The 14,668-nt window shown below is 38.6% G+C and overlaps 1 protein-coding gene across 6 annotated transcripts in view; it reads right to left on the bottom strand.

Moving 5' to 3' along the window:
- tcf4 (transcription factor 4) overlaps positions 1–14,668 on the bottom strand; it is a 161,507-nt gene that overhangs the window by 81,830 nt on the left and 65,009 nt on the right. For all 6 annotated transcript variants that reach the window (XM_088393018.1, XM_088393016.1, XM_088393019.1 and 3 more), the window contains 2 exons: positions 8,568–8,623; positions 7,846–7,921 (listed from right to left, as the gene is read on the bottom strand). In XM_088393018.1, the coding sequence (XP_088249144.1) occupies positions 7,846–7,921; positions 8,568–8,623 (132 nt within the window). The remainder of the gene's footprint in view (positions 1–7,845; positions 7,922–8,567; positions 8,624–14,668) is intronic.

Here is a 14,668-nt window from a genome sequence, read left to right as displayed (position 1 = left end):
CTGCTCGTCTTCCTTTCATCTCGCGCCATCTGCCTTCCTCTTTCTCCATTTTATTCTCTTCTCGTTGTCCTCCTCTCGCTGTGTCTGTCTGACTGTCTAACTCTCCACTTGTCTCACTCTCTCAATATGACTCCCCCGCCCCCTCCCTCTTATCTCTCTAAAAACTTGGCAGTGATCCCCGTCGTGTTTTTCTCCACTCCTCGTTTGGGGGATTGCGAATGAATGCGATCCAATCTAGGCCTCGGCTAAGAGACATGAATTTTCATTAATTACAACCTTGTCAGCAAAAGCATTATGGGATCTGAATATGAAAATGCTAATGAGTGGAGCTCATTTGCATATTTTTCTTTGTTGGAATGTCATTAATTATTACGTTTTATGATGATGAATGCAGCTGTCGATGGCTAGCCCTCCATGGCTAATTAGCTATCAGAAAATGCTCTGATCAAAAAAATGGATAGGGATGCTAAACTACTTTAATGTATAGCATTTTAACACATGGCTTACGGACTTATTGTCAAGGTTTTGAACCTGCACCTTGAGCTTTTACACTCTATATTGTTCTTATTGTCCACTTGTCCTGGAGTAAATGATCATGGTGAGGAGGGCTCCAAGTGCCCACTTTGGCCCACACAGCAAAGATAAACAAATTCAGAGGAGCTGCTTTGATTGGCCACGATTGAAGTCGGATGTGACAGCTCCCACAGTGTCGCAGCCTTCCCTCTCCTAGATCCACCATAAAGACATTTGTATGCCATCCACCACGCAGGATTACAAAAATACCATACAACCCATAATGTGATGAAGCTCAACAAAGATCTCTAAATGTCAGCTCCTTTCAAATTTTGACTTTTGGCAAAAGGAGTGTTAATGAAAATACACAAAGAGAAACAACAGCCATTCATAGAAATTCATAGAAAGGATTTGAACCCAGAATGTTAAGATTGAGGCAGACGTGTAAGTCACATCACTCTTAAATATGAACAAAGGATTGGTTTACCAATGTCACGCAGTGACGTTTTTTTTTTTCCCATAGCTTGATGCATTTAGTCACTATAGATTCTGAATAAGCATTAACCAAACGACATAAAGAAAATGATGAACATTTTATATTTGTACAGCATCTAGCTTCTAAATTCATTGAATGGTTCTGCATCAAGATGATCAGGTGTTTATTGCACAATTAACTGATCTGCTTTGCTCAACATATATCATCCTCCCGATGGTAAAGGTAATCTGACAAAATGATGACGATGCGGTATGATCTTGTCAAAGAAAGAAATGGCTGGTTCTGTAGGGAAAACTAAAAAGGTAGTCACTATGGTTTTCGAATATGAAGGTCCTTCAACATTACTTCAATGTACTGCACGGTACTGTTTCACCTCACACAATTTTGTTGCTCTCTATTGTTTAAAAAGTGCATCATGAAAAAATCTAATAAATCCCCCATTCCCCCAAAAAAATAGACCCACTAACTAACACCCCCCCTCCCTTCTCTTGGCTTAATGAATGCCAGGCTTAATTAGAGCACCATGATGTCAGAGCATTAATTATCAGTTGGCTTCATTTCAAGAAATAAACACTGTCTTTCTTTCAGATTTTTACTCTGTCTTTCTCCATTTTGCTCTGGACTATTCCTTGTTTCCTCCTGTCTATCCGTCTTGTTTTATTTCTCTCATCAGAGTAAAATTTGAAATGACTCGGTGGGGAAGCATTTCATATTTTTGGACACGCTCCTAAATCTGATATATGGATGTGATTCATGGTAATTTGATGAGAGCGGTCGTTAATTTATGTGACTTTCGCAAAGTTTAAGCAGCATTAGTGAGATGTTATATGGATAAGTGAATGACTTCTACAATCCTTCCTGTATGATCCTTGGCTTTGTGCGAGTGTCATTTGTACACCGAGCACCAGCGTTACTGTAAGAATAAACTAAGAATAAACAACACAATCCAAACACATCTGTGCAAAAGATTTCTAGGCACTAAAAAAAGAAAGCATTTTCCTTTGAGGCATGCAATGTAAATGTAGCCTCTACTCTGCTCAGATGATGAAATAAAGTTCATCGTTGGCCTTTGGGAGCCATGCTTATAAGTGAAGAGCTCTCTCTCCGTCTCTCTCTCTTGCTCTCTCTCTGTCGCTCCCTCGCCTGCTCACGCTCACAATAAACATACTGTTTCAGGCTGCACATCTCTATATTTCTCTGTCACCTCTTACACACAAACAAGCACTTTCTCTCTGCCACACACACACACACAAACACACATACTGTAGCGTGGCTGGCCAGATGGGACTCTTCCACATGACCAGGCCGATCAATCAACACTGAAGGGCCCAGGTGCTACTACGCACCATTTCACAGTCTGTCACACACACACACAAACACACACACACACGCACACACACACGGAGGCACACAAACACACGTTGTACACTCACATAACAGCACAGACATGCATAGATAAAGATAAAGGACACACACACACACTCACAGACACACACTGAGGCAGCTAAAACTCACACCCATAAACACACAGTGTAACATGTATGACCCATCTTGGTCTCTGGGGGGCCTCATCTGGATGGATGACAGACAGAAAGAAACACAGACTATGTAAATAAACAGAAATAACTTTGATTAGGTCCAGTTTGCACCCTAAAAATCATGTGATGTGATAAAATGTTTATAATGGACACTGTTGCTGTGCTGAAATAAATAATGATTTTAGCCAACAAAGTGGCAGAAATGGCAGTGAGGGTCAAGAGGACACCCAAGATTTTAAAAACTATTGTTGGACTTTTAATTTCATTTCAAACTTTTGGAAGCATCTTTGAGGATGAAACAAAACTTTCCCAGTTCCTCTTTGTTGTCTTCTTAACAAGTGTGTCTAAGGTGGCACTATGAGGACTCATATTCATCTTTGATTGAAAAATTGGTAAGACACTTGTTGCCTCATGAACACAGTAAAGGCCACGAGTTTTTTTAAACACACAGGCAAATGTCAAAGCTAAGGATGTGTCACGTCATGAATGGCACAGTGCTGGATTAAATAAATCTCATGAAAACAGAATTAAACCTTACTTAGTATATCATTTTAAGTGAATGTCCATTATCGTCCAATCAAAGACTAGTAGGGTCAGTCCTGGTTAATAGTTGGACGGAGACCACCTGAGAATGTTAGTCGAGGTTATATCACTTCCCCTAGTGAGGGTCGTGGAAAGGTTGGTCACAGTTGATTTTGAGTTAAAAGAGGTGGGGCACATCCTGGACTGGTCGTGAGCCAATCACAGGGCATCATGTAAAATGTTCCAAATAAAAGCTGTTCTCAGTATACAAATGAGCTCTTCCTCCCTTTCCTTTTTCACTCCCTTCAAAAACGGGTTATAAAAGTTCTGCAACAAAGCAAAAGCAGCTCTTCCCCGAATATCCCAGGACGTGTGTCCCAATCAAGTGATGTTTTCACGTTGTAATGTTTTACATTTCCGCCCTCCACCCTGCTGCCTTGAGAAGACCTATGATTAGGATGTCAGATCCAATTACACTGACAATTTCCATGTGAGACACAGACCCACTTCGTCATACACTACAGTGACTTTTATGGAGACTATGTTCAAAATAGCATGTGAGGGACACCACGATTGGATCATTTCAGTCAGAGACAAATCTGAATCATTTAATGATGTAAAACAACCATTTTTTTTCGAGTCACAAGTAATCATGCATTACTACTTACAAACTGATGATCCGACTAAAGTTATTTGTCCTGGTCACCGCGTTACAGAGCTGGCAAGATTCCACGTATTACCCAAAGAAAGTTATCTGTACAGTATGTTGTAATTTCATGTACAGTTGTTAAGTTGGCAAAGTTAATTCTGTAGCTTGCCTACCTTTCGTGTGCTAAATTAGATAGAATATTATACCAAATTCTGCATATTTTATATATTATCTTAGCAAGGGCCACAATATCTTGTTTTCTGATCAGTTTTTGTTTTTTAGTTTTGTTTTAGTTTTCATATCGCCTTTTTTTTATTTCTCTTTAATGATGAAATTATTTAGAACAAAAATCCCTCATTTTTTCTCTATGCAACATTTTTACACGGACCTCCTTTCAACTATTCAGATCACAAAGACCCAGACTCAGCAGGGAGTGACAGGAGCTTGACCTTGGCACCATACCTAGCTGAGCTAAGGTGTGCCTGGGGTAGAGATGGAGACAGGTGAGCCAGTTTAACATGGAAGACAGGAACACCGTGGAATGAAATAGAAGTAGAGCGAGGAAGAAAAGAAATGCTAAATGAGGGAGAGAGAGAAATAGAGAGCGAGTGAGCGTGAGAGCGAGAGAGAGAGAGAGAGAGAGCGAGAGAGAGAGACTGAGAGAGAGAGAGAGAGAGAGAGAGAGAGAGAGAGAGAGAGAGAGAGAGAGAGAGAGAGAGAGAGAGAGAGAGAGAGAGAGAGAGAGAGAGAGAGAGAGAGAGAGAGAGAGAGAGACTTCTATATATAAAGTGTCCAGATGTGACCTCTGCAGAGGGGGTCCGGCCTCTTGGCTCAACACTCATTAATAAGGTCACACAAAGGTGAGACAGGCGGCTGACTCACTGCATTTCAACAAAACAATAAGGGGAAGAGGATGGAGTCAATATCAACAAGCGGGCTCAGGTTTTTTTTTGATACGTTGCCCTTTCAGGCTGCTTTATGTGCTAGTTATAGAATATTGATGTTTGTATTCATGAAACTTGGCCTTTAAGAAATCTTAGGGTCACTTTTGAGACACATCTTAAAGAAATGGGGGAAAAAAATAGAAGAATCTGAAAGCCAGAAATTTGTATTATTCTAATAGAATTCTAATAGAAGACGCGAGACTCAGTCATCAGGAAGCACTTCAGATATTTTCCTTTACAGAATTACTTGAACATTGAAATTACTAACTGTTGAGATGCCGTTGAACAAAGTTCCATCCCCAGGCCCTCCAGCTCAGCGTGGGAATATTTTCACATTTCATTAGATAATGGAATCTTCCAAATAGGTGTTCCTAACAGAACTGTATCTAAGATAAAACCACCAAGTTTACCAAGTCGGTGGCAGTTAGGGGGTAGGTTGCACCTGTTTCTGTAGCAAGTTCACATATACCGTACTCAAATATGGTGTAAAACCACACACAAACAGGAACATGAAGTGCATCCACAAGTCAAAGAACGAAAATGCAAACAACAAAATCCAACATGTGTACACACACTCATACAGCAAATAACAAAACAAATGATTAGGTGCACACATATACATACACGACTGCATAACGACTTTCTACTGTCAAAAGTGTGACATATAGATAAATCAAAGCTCATGAAGTCCCACTTGCCCACAAACCACAAAATGATGCAACAGTCAAAAAATCCCACACAAAGACCAAATAATAATAATAATAAAATAATAATAATAATAATAATAATAATAATAATAATAATAATAATAATAATAATAATAGTAATAATAATAATAATAATAATAATAATAAAACCATTTATTCACAACGCATCACAAAACACTTGTGTATTTTGTATGACTTGATGCATTTCCACACATCGGTTTCAACGCTAGATCACTAGGAGTTTTTGTGTGTGTGTGTCTGTGTGTGTCTGTGTGTGTGTGGTGTGTAAGGCATCAGATTAATCTAGTAGGGTCGCTGAGATGACACTAATCCCTTCGCTGATTATCTAGAGCATAACATCACTCTAATCTGATGGGGGTTAAGAAAGATAGACAAGGTTAGAGTGGGTAAAGCAAAGAAAGAACAAGAGGAAGAGACTGTATTCACATTTGCAACACACAGGTTGGTTTCATTAAATTCTACAGCATTTCTCTTATTCTAGAAATATTATTTTGGGCTCAATACCAAGCACACACAAAATACAAAATGAGAGCACTGACAACCTGACTTCAGTGCCAGACATCCTTCCCTAAGCCACACCCCTTAAAGTGCACACATACTAGTGGATCTAAGTGACTGGGATTGATTACATTTTATTATCTTTTATTATGTTCAATTATACTTTTATACAATAGTGTGCCAATGTGTTTGGCTTTAGGGTACGAAAGTGAGAGAAAAGCCAACAAACTGAATCCAATCCAATATTGCAATGAAGTTATTCTGTTGAACCAGAGAACAGTCACAAGTGGAAAGTGAGGAGGATGTTTTCTATACAAAGTCGGTCGAAACAGTCTGTGTGTGTTTTCTATATCTGCGGCTGTCTCTGTCTCTTAGTGTTATCATTATCAAAGTAAATTGAGGTCCCCGTGTGCGAGATGAAGAATACAATATTTCCATTTCTAACTCGTGCTCCTCCTCGCTGCAGCTACATAGTATAATCACAACACTGTCAAAACACATTGCGCACACAATGGATCATTTCAATAAACCTAAAAGTTTAGATTTCCGAGTTGCATAGGCATTCTTAGCCATGGATTTGTGGCTTTCTAAAATATTTCAAGAATGATCATTATTACATGAGTTGTTTGTGTCACGTAGATCAATATTCCATATAGTGAATATTATTTATAATATCTACAAAAAAGTAGTATGTGACAATGAAAGGAAAGTCTCTATTGTCTCATGGTCCATGACAGAACTTGTAATAAATGTATGTTTGTAAACTACAAAATGATAATCACTGGGATTGAGCCAAAACCAAGAAAGGCAATTAACTGATGTAATGCGGCTATAAAGATCATAAACATTTGATATCAATGTTATGTGTCAAGATCATGACTTTCTGTGGTAGGTTTATGCAAATAAAATTATACAAGTATTAATGTTCATAACTTTAATCTGCAATTAATAAATGTTAATATTATAGCTGTATTAACAACTGTGCCAGTAAAGGAGAAGCGCTCAATTTGGAGTGACCTCGTCAAAAAGTATCAACATTAGCTTTGCTTGTAGAAGAGGCTTCCAGTATTATTCAGTACAGTTCTGTACCATTGTAAACTTCGGCGACAGCAATAAACTTATTGTTATCAAAAAATATTTTTAAAGACAGGTTTATGAAATGTACCAAATATTTTGGCCAGCGACTGAAGCAACAGTTAGAGTACTGTTGTTGCACAAGCATATTGCTAACATCAGGCTGAAACCACACAAAGTCACATTTTAGTGCATTTCATCTTTTTTTATTGGTCAGTCCACACACATGGGTGTTATTTTAACAAATTATCGACAAATTTAAAGTGTTGGTCGGCACTTTTTCAATGCAATGTGTAATTTGGGGTGTCCTGAAAAGTGATGGTTTTGGAGATACGAGGATTCCTCCCAACGCTAGCAATATTTCTCTTTGACTCCTCTTTAGTCGACTATAACATAGTTTCAAAAAGGCAAACAGCTATTTACCATTTCTCTCATCCAAATGTGAAGATTTTCAACACCGGACCACAAACTAATTACCCAGAAATGAGCGCATAAGAGCAATGGCAGAAATAGATGGCTGAGGACTGACATCTTCCATATTTTATGAATCCAGTCAACGCTAATTAAGCTCTAAGTGTGTGAGGGAGAGAAAAGAGAGATCGACATGGAGAAAAAGAAGGCGGGAAAGAGAGGCACATTATCTGTGTCAGTGGCCATTTGCTCACAACTGGCGCCACATCGGCAAGAGGGCCAGAGGCACGATGCATCATGGGTAAATGAGCACACACTGCACGCCGCTTTCCACACGCCGGGGCCAAAGGGGGTACGGGGCAGGAGTCAAGGTGGAGCAGAGTATGAGTTGACTTCTCCATTTGTGCATAAATCATTCGCTATCTGCACTCAAAATAATTACATTCCAAATTTTGATACCCTTGCAATGTACCTGTTAGCCTGGAGTTAGCGTACGAAGGTGAGATGCTGTCATGTGATGTAATGTACTGAGATCCTTCTGCATAGCTCTGGATAAAATGAAAAAAAATGAAAGATAGTTTAAGTAAAAGCTACATTGACAGAACACGTAAGCAATTCAAATAATTCCAGCTACACCAAATCTATATCTTGTTTCTGATGGAAAAAGGTTTTGGGGAAATGTAGCTGAGTGCCTTTACGTCAACATATTTTTTTTAATTCTAATCACATCAAACTAATTTGCAGAGTGTCTTTTTGGAATTTTGGTCCAGTAATTCTAGATCTGGATCAAACTATCTGTTCTATTTCATTCTACAGGTGTTGATTGGGGGTCAGGGCCAGGGAGGGACCTGAAGTTCTCCCATACCGAATTCACCTATTTGCATGGCCATTGCTCTGTACACTACATGGAGCACATCTGGCTAGAAAAGTAAATTGCCTTCCTCAAACTATTCCCACAAGGTGTCTAGTACACAATGTCCTAAATCCCTTGCAATTCAAGAGTGAAGATTCAGGAAAATAGGGGAAGAGGTTGACAATGCAATTATTTTGCCCATTAAATCCTTTATTTGTTTTTAATGGAGGTAGGTTCTTTGGGGTTGCACTCTTATGTGACACAAGGCAAACAAAGCATAAAGTGTTGTAATAACAACAGTCAATTAAATAAAAATCTGTTTTTCTTTTATTTATTTTTACCTTTGAAGAACGACTTCCACTCGCCCATGACCCTGCACTCGTTCTCTCCTCCATATCTGTAGCACAGTAAAAGAGGGGAGAAAAAACAAAGTTAAACAGAATTTTTTTTTTCCACTTAATTGATATGAAGAACTGCTCAAATATGCAATATTTTCAATGAGAAGACAGTAAGAAAAATCCACGGCGCATTTGGTTGTTGTTATCCAGTCACACAAATAGTCATCTGGACATTAATCCCACGTAATCAATATACCTCAATGACTTTTATCCTAAACACTCAACAACATTGCACACTGCATGTCATGTGTGTACATTTTGTGTACAGACTGAGTGTAATCAACTACATCAGAGTAAATCATCATCCCTCCTTTCTCCATGTCATTAAACATTATTGATTATGATTGCAGAGCCTTTAATGTCTCTATGAAATGTAATGGACCTTTAAGCCTCGCACAGACCACTAATCCTTGCTGCCATCACACTGTATTGCAAAGGTCAGTCCCTTGCCTGAGAGGTCACAGGTTTGAATTCACTGCCACAAGTGAATGATGCCGCAATGTACTACTTCCAGATAAATACTAACCTTGGAAACTAAAATGTCTTTCATTATACACACTTGCCGTAGTCTTTTATTCTAAATTGCTCATTTGTTTGGGCAGACCGAAATGATTTTTTAAGTGAAATAATAATAATATATGTGCATTATACATTTTGTAATTAATGGGCCAGTTGATCTGTGATTTGTATTTTTCTTAGTTGTACTATGTTCATCTTGTTTTCAATTGTCAATTATTTTACTGGTTCTTTTATCACAAACACATTATTTAGGTTTCATTATGTTTTGTTCATCGTATTTTTCTTTCTGATCTACTTCCGAACTTTTGTGTTATGACATAAAATTGACTGACACTACAAACATACAGAAAATAAGTGTGACGTATGTTAAAATTTCACTAATCAGTTCATAGCTTGGCATCAAATATACATCCATCCATCTATTTTCTGTACCGCTTTGTCCCCACGGGGGTCGCGGGCATGCTGGAGTCTATCCCAGCCGTCATTGGGCAATAGGCGTGAGACACCCAGAACCGGTTGCCAGCCAATCGCAGGCCACACAGAGACAAATAACCATCCGCACTCGCACCCACACCTACGGGCGATTTGGAGTGCTCAATCTGCCCAGCATGCATGTTTTTGAGAAGTGGGCGAAAACTGGAGTGCCCGGAGAAAACCTACGCAGGCATGGGGAGAACATGCAAACTCCACACAGGCAGGGCCGGAGGTGGAATCAAACCCGCACCCTCTGAACTGTAAGGCTGACGTGCTAACCAGTGCCCCACCGTGCCGCCTTCGAATATACATATCACCAAATGACCAAAAGACATTTGATGGGTTGAGGGTTGGGACTTAGTGGCTTTTGAAGCAGAAGCCATGTTGAAGAGGATGGGGAGGTTTACAATTAGAGAGCGATGCATTCAGTAGGGCAATTTGAGAGGATGGGAAAGCAGATTGAAGCAGAAGGACGAGTGCAAAAGAGGTGGGAGAAAGTGTGCAGAAGTTAAAAGATGTGGAGGAGGAGGCGGTAAGGCGTCCATGTGTCCTGCACCTGATAAGGCCTCCGATTGAGGGCTATAAATTACGCGAGCACAAGGGAGGGGGAACGGAGGGGGCCACACAAATGGCAAAATACAAACGGAGATTTTTTTCCCCACTCCCTATTGCCATGGCTAACACACGTGTGTGAACACACACACATGCATACACACACTTTGTGGGTGATCTATCATCAGCTAATGAACTTAGACTGACAGACAGCTCCATGTCTCACACAATGATCATATTAAGACCTGCCTGACACAAAACAGACCCTTATTAATGCTGTTAGCTAGTGTGTGTTGTGTGTGTAATTCGTGTACTACCACCGAGGAAACACAAATTCTGGCTTTTACTCCTCATCATTGCAGAAAAAAAACTAAGGTTCATGTAGGAATGTATAATAATGACTTTGTGAGTTTGTTTGGCAGCTGTAGCTGGTAGGCTTGCACGGACATGGTGATAATTGTTACTTTTCAAATGACATACTTTACATAAACTATTTAATATTTCAGCTATCAAATTGTGAGAGAAGGTAGATTTTCAGGAATGATTACCCCAAAGAAATGTGAATGTTTGAGGTTACATTTTCAACTTACCACATATTCTGTATTTTTTCAATTGTACTTAAATAAATTAAACCCACAGTTAAAGCTAGGTGATTTGATTACATAGTCAATATTAAACAACTAAGTTAGATTCACAAAATCTTCAACAAAAACCTCCCACAAATTGAGGACCTCAGTAATATTTTATCTCAATGGTTCTCTGTTTACTATGCCACTTGCGACAAATTGCTGGAAATCTGTCTTGACAGTTCACTTTCATTTAAAACACATATCAATTTGTTATTTTTTAAGATGCATACAGCAAACTTATTTTTGCAATGGATCCACTTATGCAGAATAAACACCAAGTGTAGAATCAAAAGCTAATCCTCTTTCCTCCTGTTTTTATTAGAATTGAGGATGAGCTTGAGCCTGTCCCAGCTAACTTTGTCACAGGCTCACAACTCGACTAACCATGCCGCCTGTAATCTAACATTACACCAACCGTGAGCTACGAATTTTTTAAAGCACGGCTGGGAATAAAAGAAAGAATTTCATTGAATTTTAAGTGAAACTTTCACTGAACCGCATTCACGTTATTCTCTTGGGTTATCACATACAAGCTCTAACACACAGGAAGATGAGACAGTAAGAATTAAGAGCCAGATTACGTTTTTGAATCTTCTTCTTTAAAGCCGCTTAAACTGTCTGACACCCACAATCCCACTCTTAGTGTGTGTGAGTATAGCCAAACAAATGAAGTGACGTAATGCTCAGTTCAGAATGTCATTCTTTGCCTTCTTATCTTTGCAAACTCAAACATTACCGGCTACCTCGTTTTGTTCTTCTGTGTTCTGTGTTTTTCTATTTGAGTTTCATTTTACTGTCAATAAGCAAGATACAGTATGGATATCATCTAGGCTCCTAGAACTAAGAAAATGAGATGAAGGGTGTTTGCGATACAAGTGTTAATAATGTTGCTGAAGAAAAAAATATACTCAAGAGGAAGTGATATTACTGGCTAACTTTAAAAGTAATACAAGAGCAGGCTACCAAAAGACATTATTAGTACAAGCAAACTTTTTGCTTCTGTTTTCATGTATGTCGAACTATTTATTTCATTATTTTATTGACACTTGAGAGTTATTTTGGGTGTGCAGTCATAATGCCGCTTTGTTTATGATACTTGCTCTATAAACACTATAAAATGGTTATGGTTGAATTTGTCAGTGGTGGTTTTGCACAAGCATGATTCATTTGCATTCTAGATGAGGAGGATTGATATCTTTAGTTATGATGAAAAGATAAGAATCTTCTCCTTGTTGAGAAAGTTAGATGGTAAATCATTGTAGTGAATGACCAGCCACTTAATGTGTTCCTAAAGCGGACAGTTTAAAAGAGGCAATGGATTGGAGTGGGTAGTAACTGTTTGGACCAAATTCATTGGAGGACTTATTCATTTGAGATAATATTTACAAAAAAATATGAGCTGTCAAAGTCATGCGGACTTCTGGTGACTTATGGCGGAGCTAGCAGCCGGCTAGCCTCTGTGCACGTCATGGTTGTATAAATGCTGTCGAAAGCTATGCGTGTCAAATTCTGAAAGCGATTGAGCTATTTTGACACTGATTCTAGTTTTGTGGTTTACTGCTTCTTCTTTTTTAAGGTTTCTGCTGAGGGGTGCACTGTTTAACAATCAGCATCAGTGTTACATATTGGTATGCAGAAATTATTCAAGTTTGAGGAGAAAAGTTACGAGATATGTTTGCCTGAGGATATTCTTTCCTCTTGTGAGCCACTTGCTGCAGTTCTCCTTTGATCAAACTGATCATATTCTGTTGATCAAAATATTCCTCAAGGGGATGCAAAAAGCAAATTGATATTTGACTTTCATACAGCTGTGAATGTTTTCCTTATTTTTTCCTGAGACTACTGCTATATCTGCTACTAGAACAAACTATACTATACTAACTATACTACTTCTAAAAATAGAAGCAAAAATAATTTCTGCATGTAAAATTACTGATCTAGAAGAAACAAAAAAACAGAACCTTTACATAATTTGGCCCTCGGTGCGAACTAACTGGAGAACAATGCAGTACATCATGAGGGATCAGTGTTGTTCATTTCATAACAAATTATACACACAATGCAAGCCACATTCTTGAAATATTTTTAATGCAATTTGTGATTTTCTATGAAAATTGAGCTTTATTGTCTTGTTGTTAAAAGTTGTTATGTAGACTCCTCTCAAATTGTGCACATAGTTTTTCAATTAGCAAACTGGAAGAGAATCCACGTGAATCATTTAGGACCGCAAACGTATTATGTTAAACAACATAGGTAGTTAGAGAAGAATTTTAGGAGGAAGTTAGGGTTCAAAAGGTTAATGATCAGAAACGCTTCTGTCTGATGCACATTCGATGTGTTACTATGCCTATTGATTCTCTGCACACATAATCCCGCACAACCACACACAAAAAAACACTTAAGATACACACACACACACACATGCACTCTCACACACACACAAACACACACACACAGGGGCCAGTGTTTCCTGTCATTAGGCAGCAGAGCTGTTCTATAATTAGAACATCTGGACCCAAGTAAGTTTAGTGCCAATGGCCTCACACACACACACACACACACACACACACACACACACACACACACACACGCACACACACACACACGGACACACACACACACGCACACCCTACACGTTATGGTTTATTTTTTTTACTTGTGCCATTTTATGATGCTTGTTTTCTCGCTTTTTTGTTTAGAAAAAAAGCACATTAAAGTAGCAAAACAAACAACAGCTTGGAGAGCTAATGGCACACTAAATGAATAGAGAGAGGCGCTTGTGAAGTAATAGAGGGAACGAGAGAATGGGAGGGAGTGACAGGAAAAGTAGAGAAAAAAAGATTAGCAAGTTCAAACATGGTTTTCTCGAATCAGCAGAGTTTTTTTTTCTTTAAATACTCATAGCCTACAGATGTCTTTCCAAAAGGAGAGATTAATATTGATTATAGCAGGGCACTTCCCTTTCTATATTTTCCCCTTCTCTGCAGTAGAGGAAGAATAAGAAGCCCAGCCGATTCCTTTGACAACCCCCCTCGTCTCTCCACACAAACTCATGTGAAGCCGAGCCAACTGTGGCTTAGATCTCTACACACCATTACCACCGGAGGAACAAAAGGAAATAAAAAAAGCTAAATTGTCGGAGACTAAAAAGCAGCAGAGTTAGCAAACTTTTAAAAGTGGAGAGAACAATACTCATGAAAGCACTGAGACAAAGTACTGCCTAAGAGCAATTAATAAGATAGCAAGTGAGAAAACAGAAATCATTTGCATGGGTATGTTCAGAAACAGAAATTGCAAATGCATTTTGTTCACTGTGACATTTAAGGTCAGGCAATGCTGGTCACCCTCCAGTTATGATTCAGATTTTTGATAAAATATTGTGAGCTGTCCCATTGAGAAACCTATTGGGTAAACTGTTAAAATACAATTGTTTCAAAAAAGGGTGTGAAAATAAGACAGTCACTGGTAATAAAAAAATAATAAAAAGAATAAAGAATTGCTTGCTCAACCCAAGCAGTTGTAGAAAATTCCCTGGACGCCAAAAGGGCATCCAAAAGGCAAACCACAATACAGCCAGCTAGTGATTGGTCCAATTAGTCAACTAATCATTAACTTCACTTTGTTATAACAGTGCCAAAATGACGGGTTACAAAATGGAGTTATTCATTTTCCAGTGCGGTGTCTCTTCCAAATTCACTTTGGGCTTGCTGAGCACTCCCAAAAATTTGAATAGTGAAAATACTACTACTACTACTACTACTACTACTACTACTACTACTACTACTACTACTAATAATAATAATAATAATAATAATAATGATAATAATAAAAATAATAATAATAATAATGAGCCACCAAAATTGCAAGACT

The sequence above is a fragment of the Syngnathus floridae genome, chromosome 12 (genome assembly GCF_059516105.1).
Source record: "Syngnathus floridae isolate MCC-2025c chromosome 12, RoL_Sflo_1.0, whole genome shotgun sequence".
Lineage (NCBI taxonomy): Eukaryota > Metazoa > Chordata > Actinopteri > Syngnathiformes > Syngnathidae > Syngnathus > Syngnathus floridae.
Note: the sequence above shows the minus strand (reverse complement) of the source record. Positions and strands in the feature narration are given on the sequence as shown.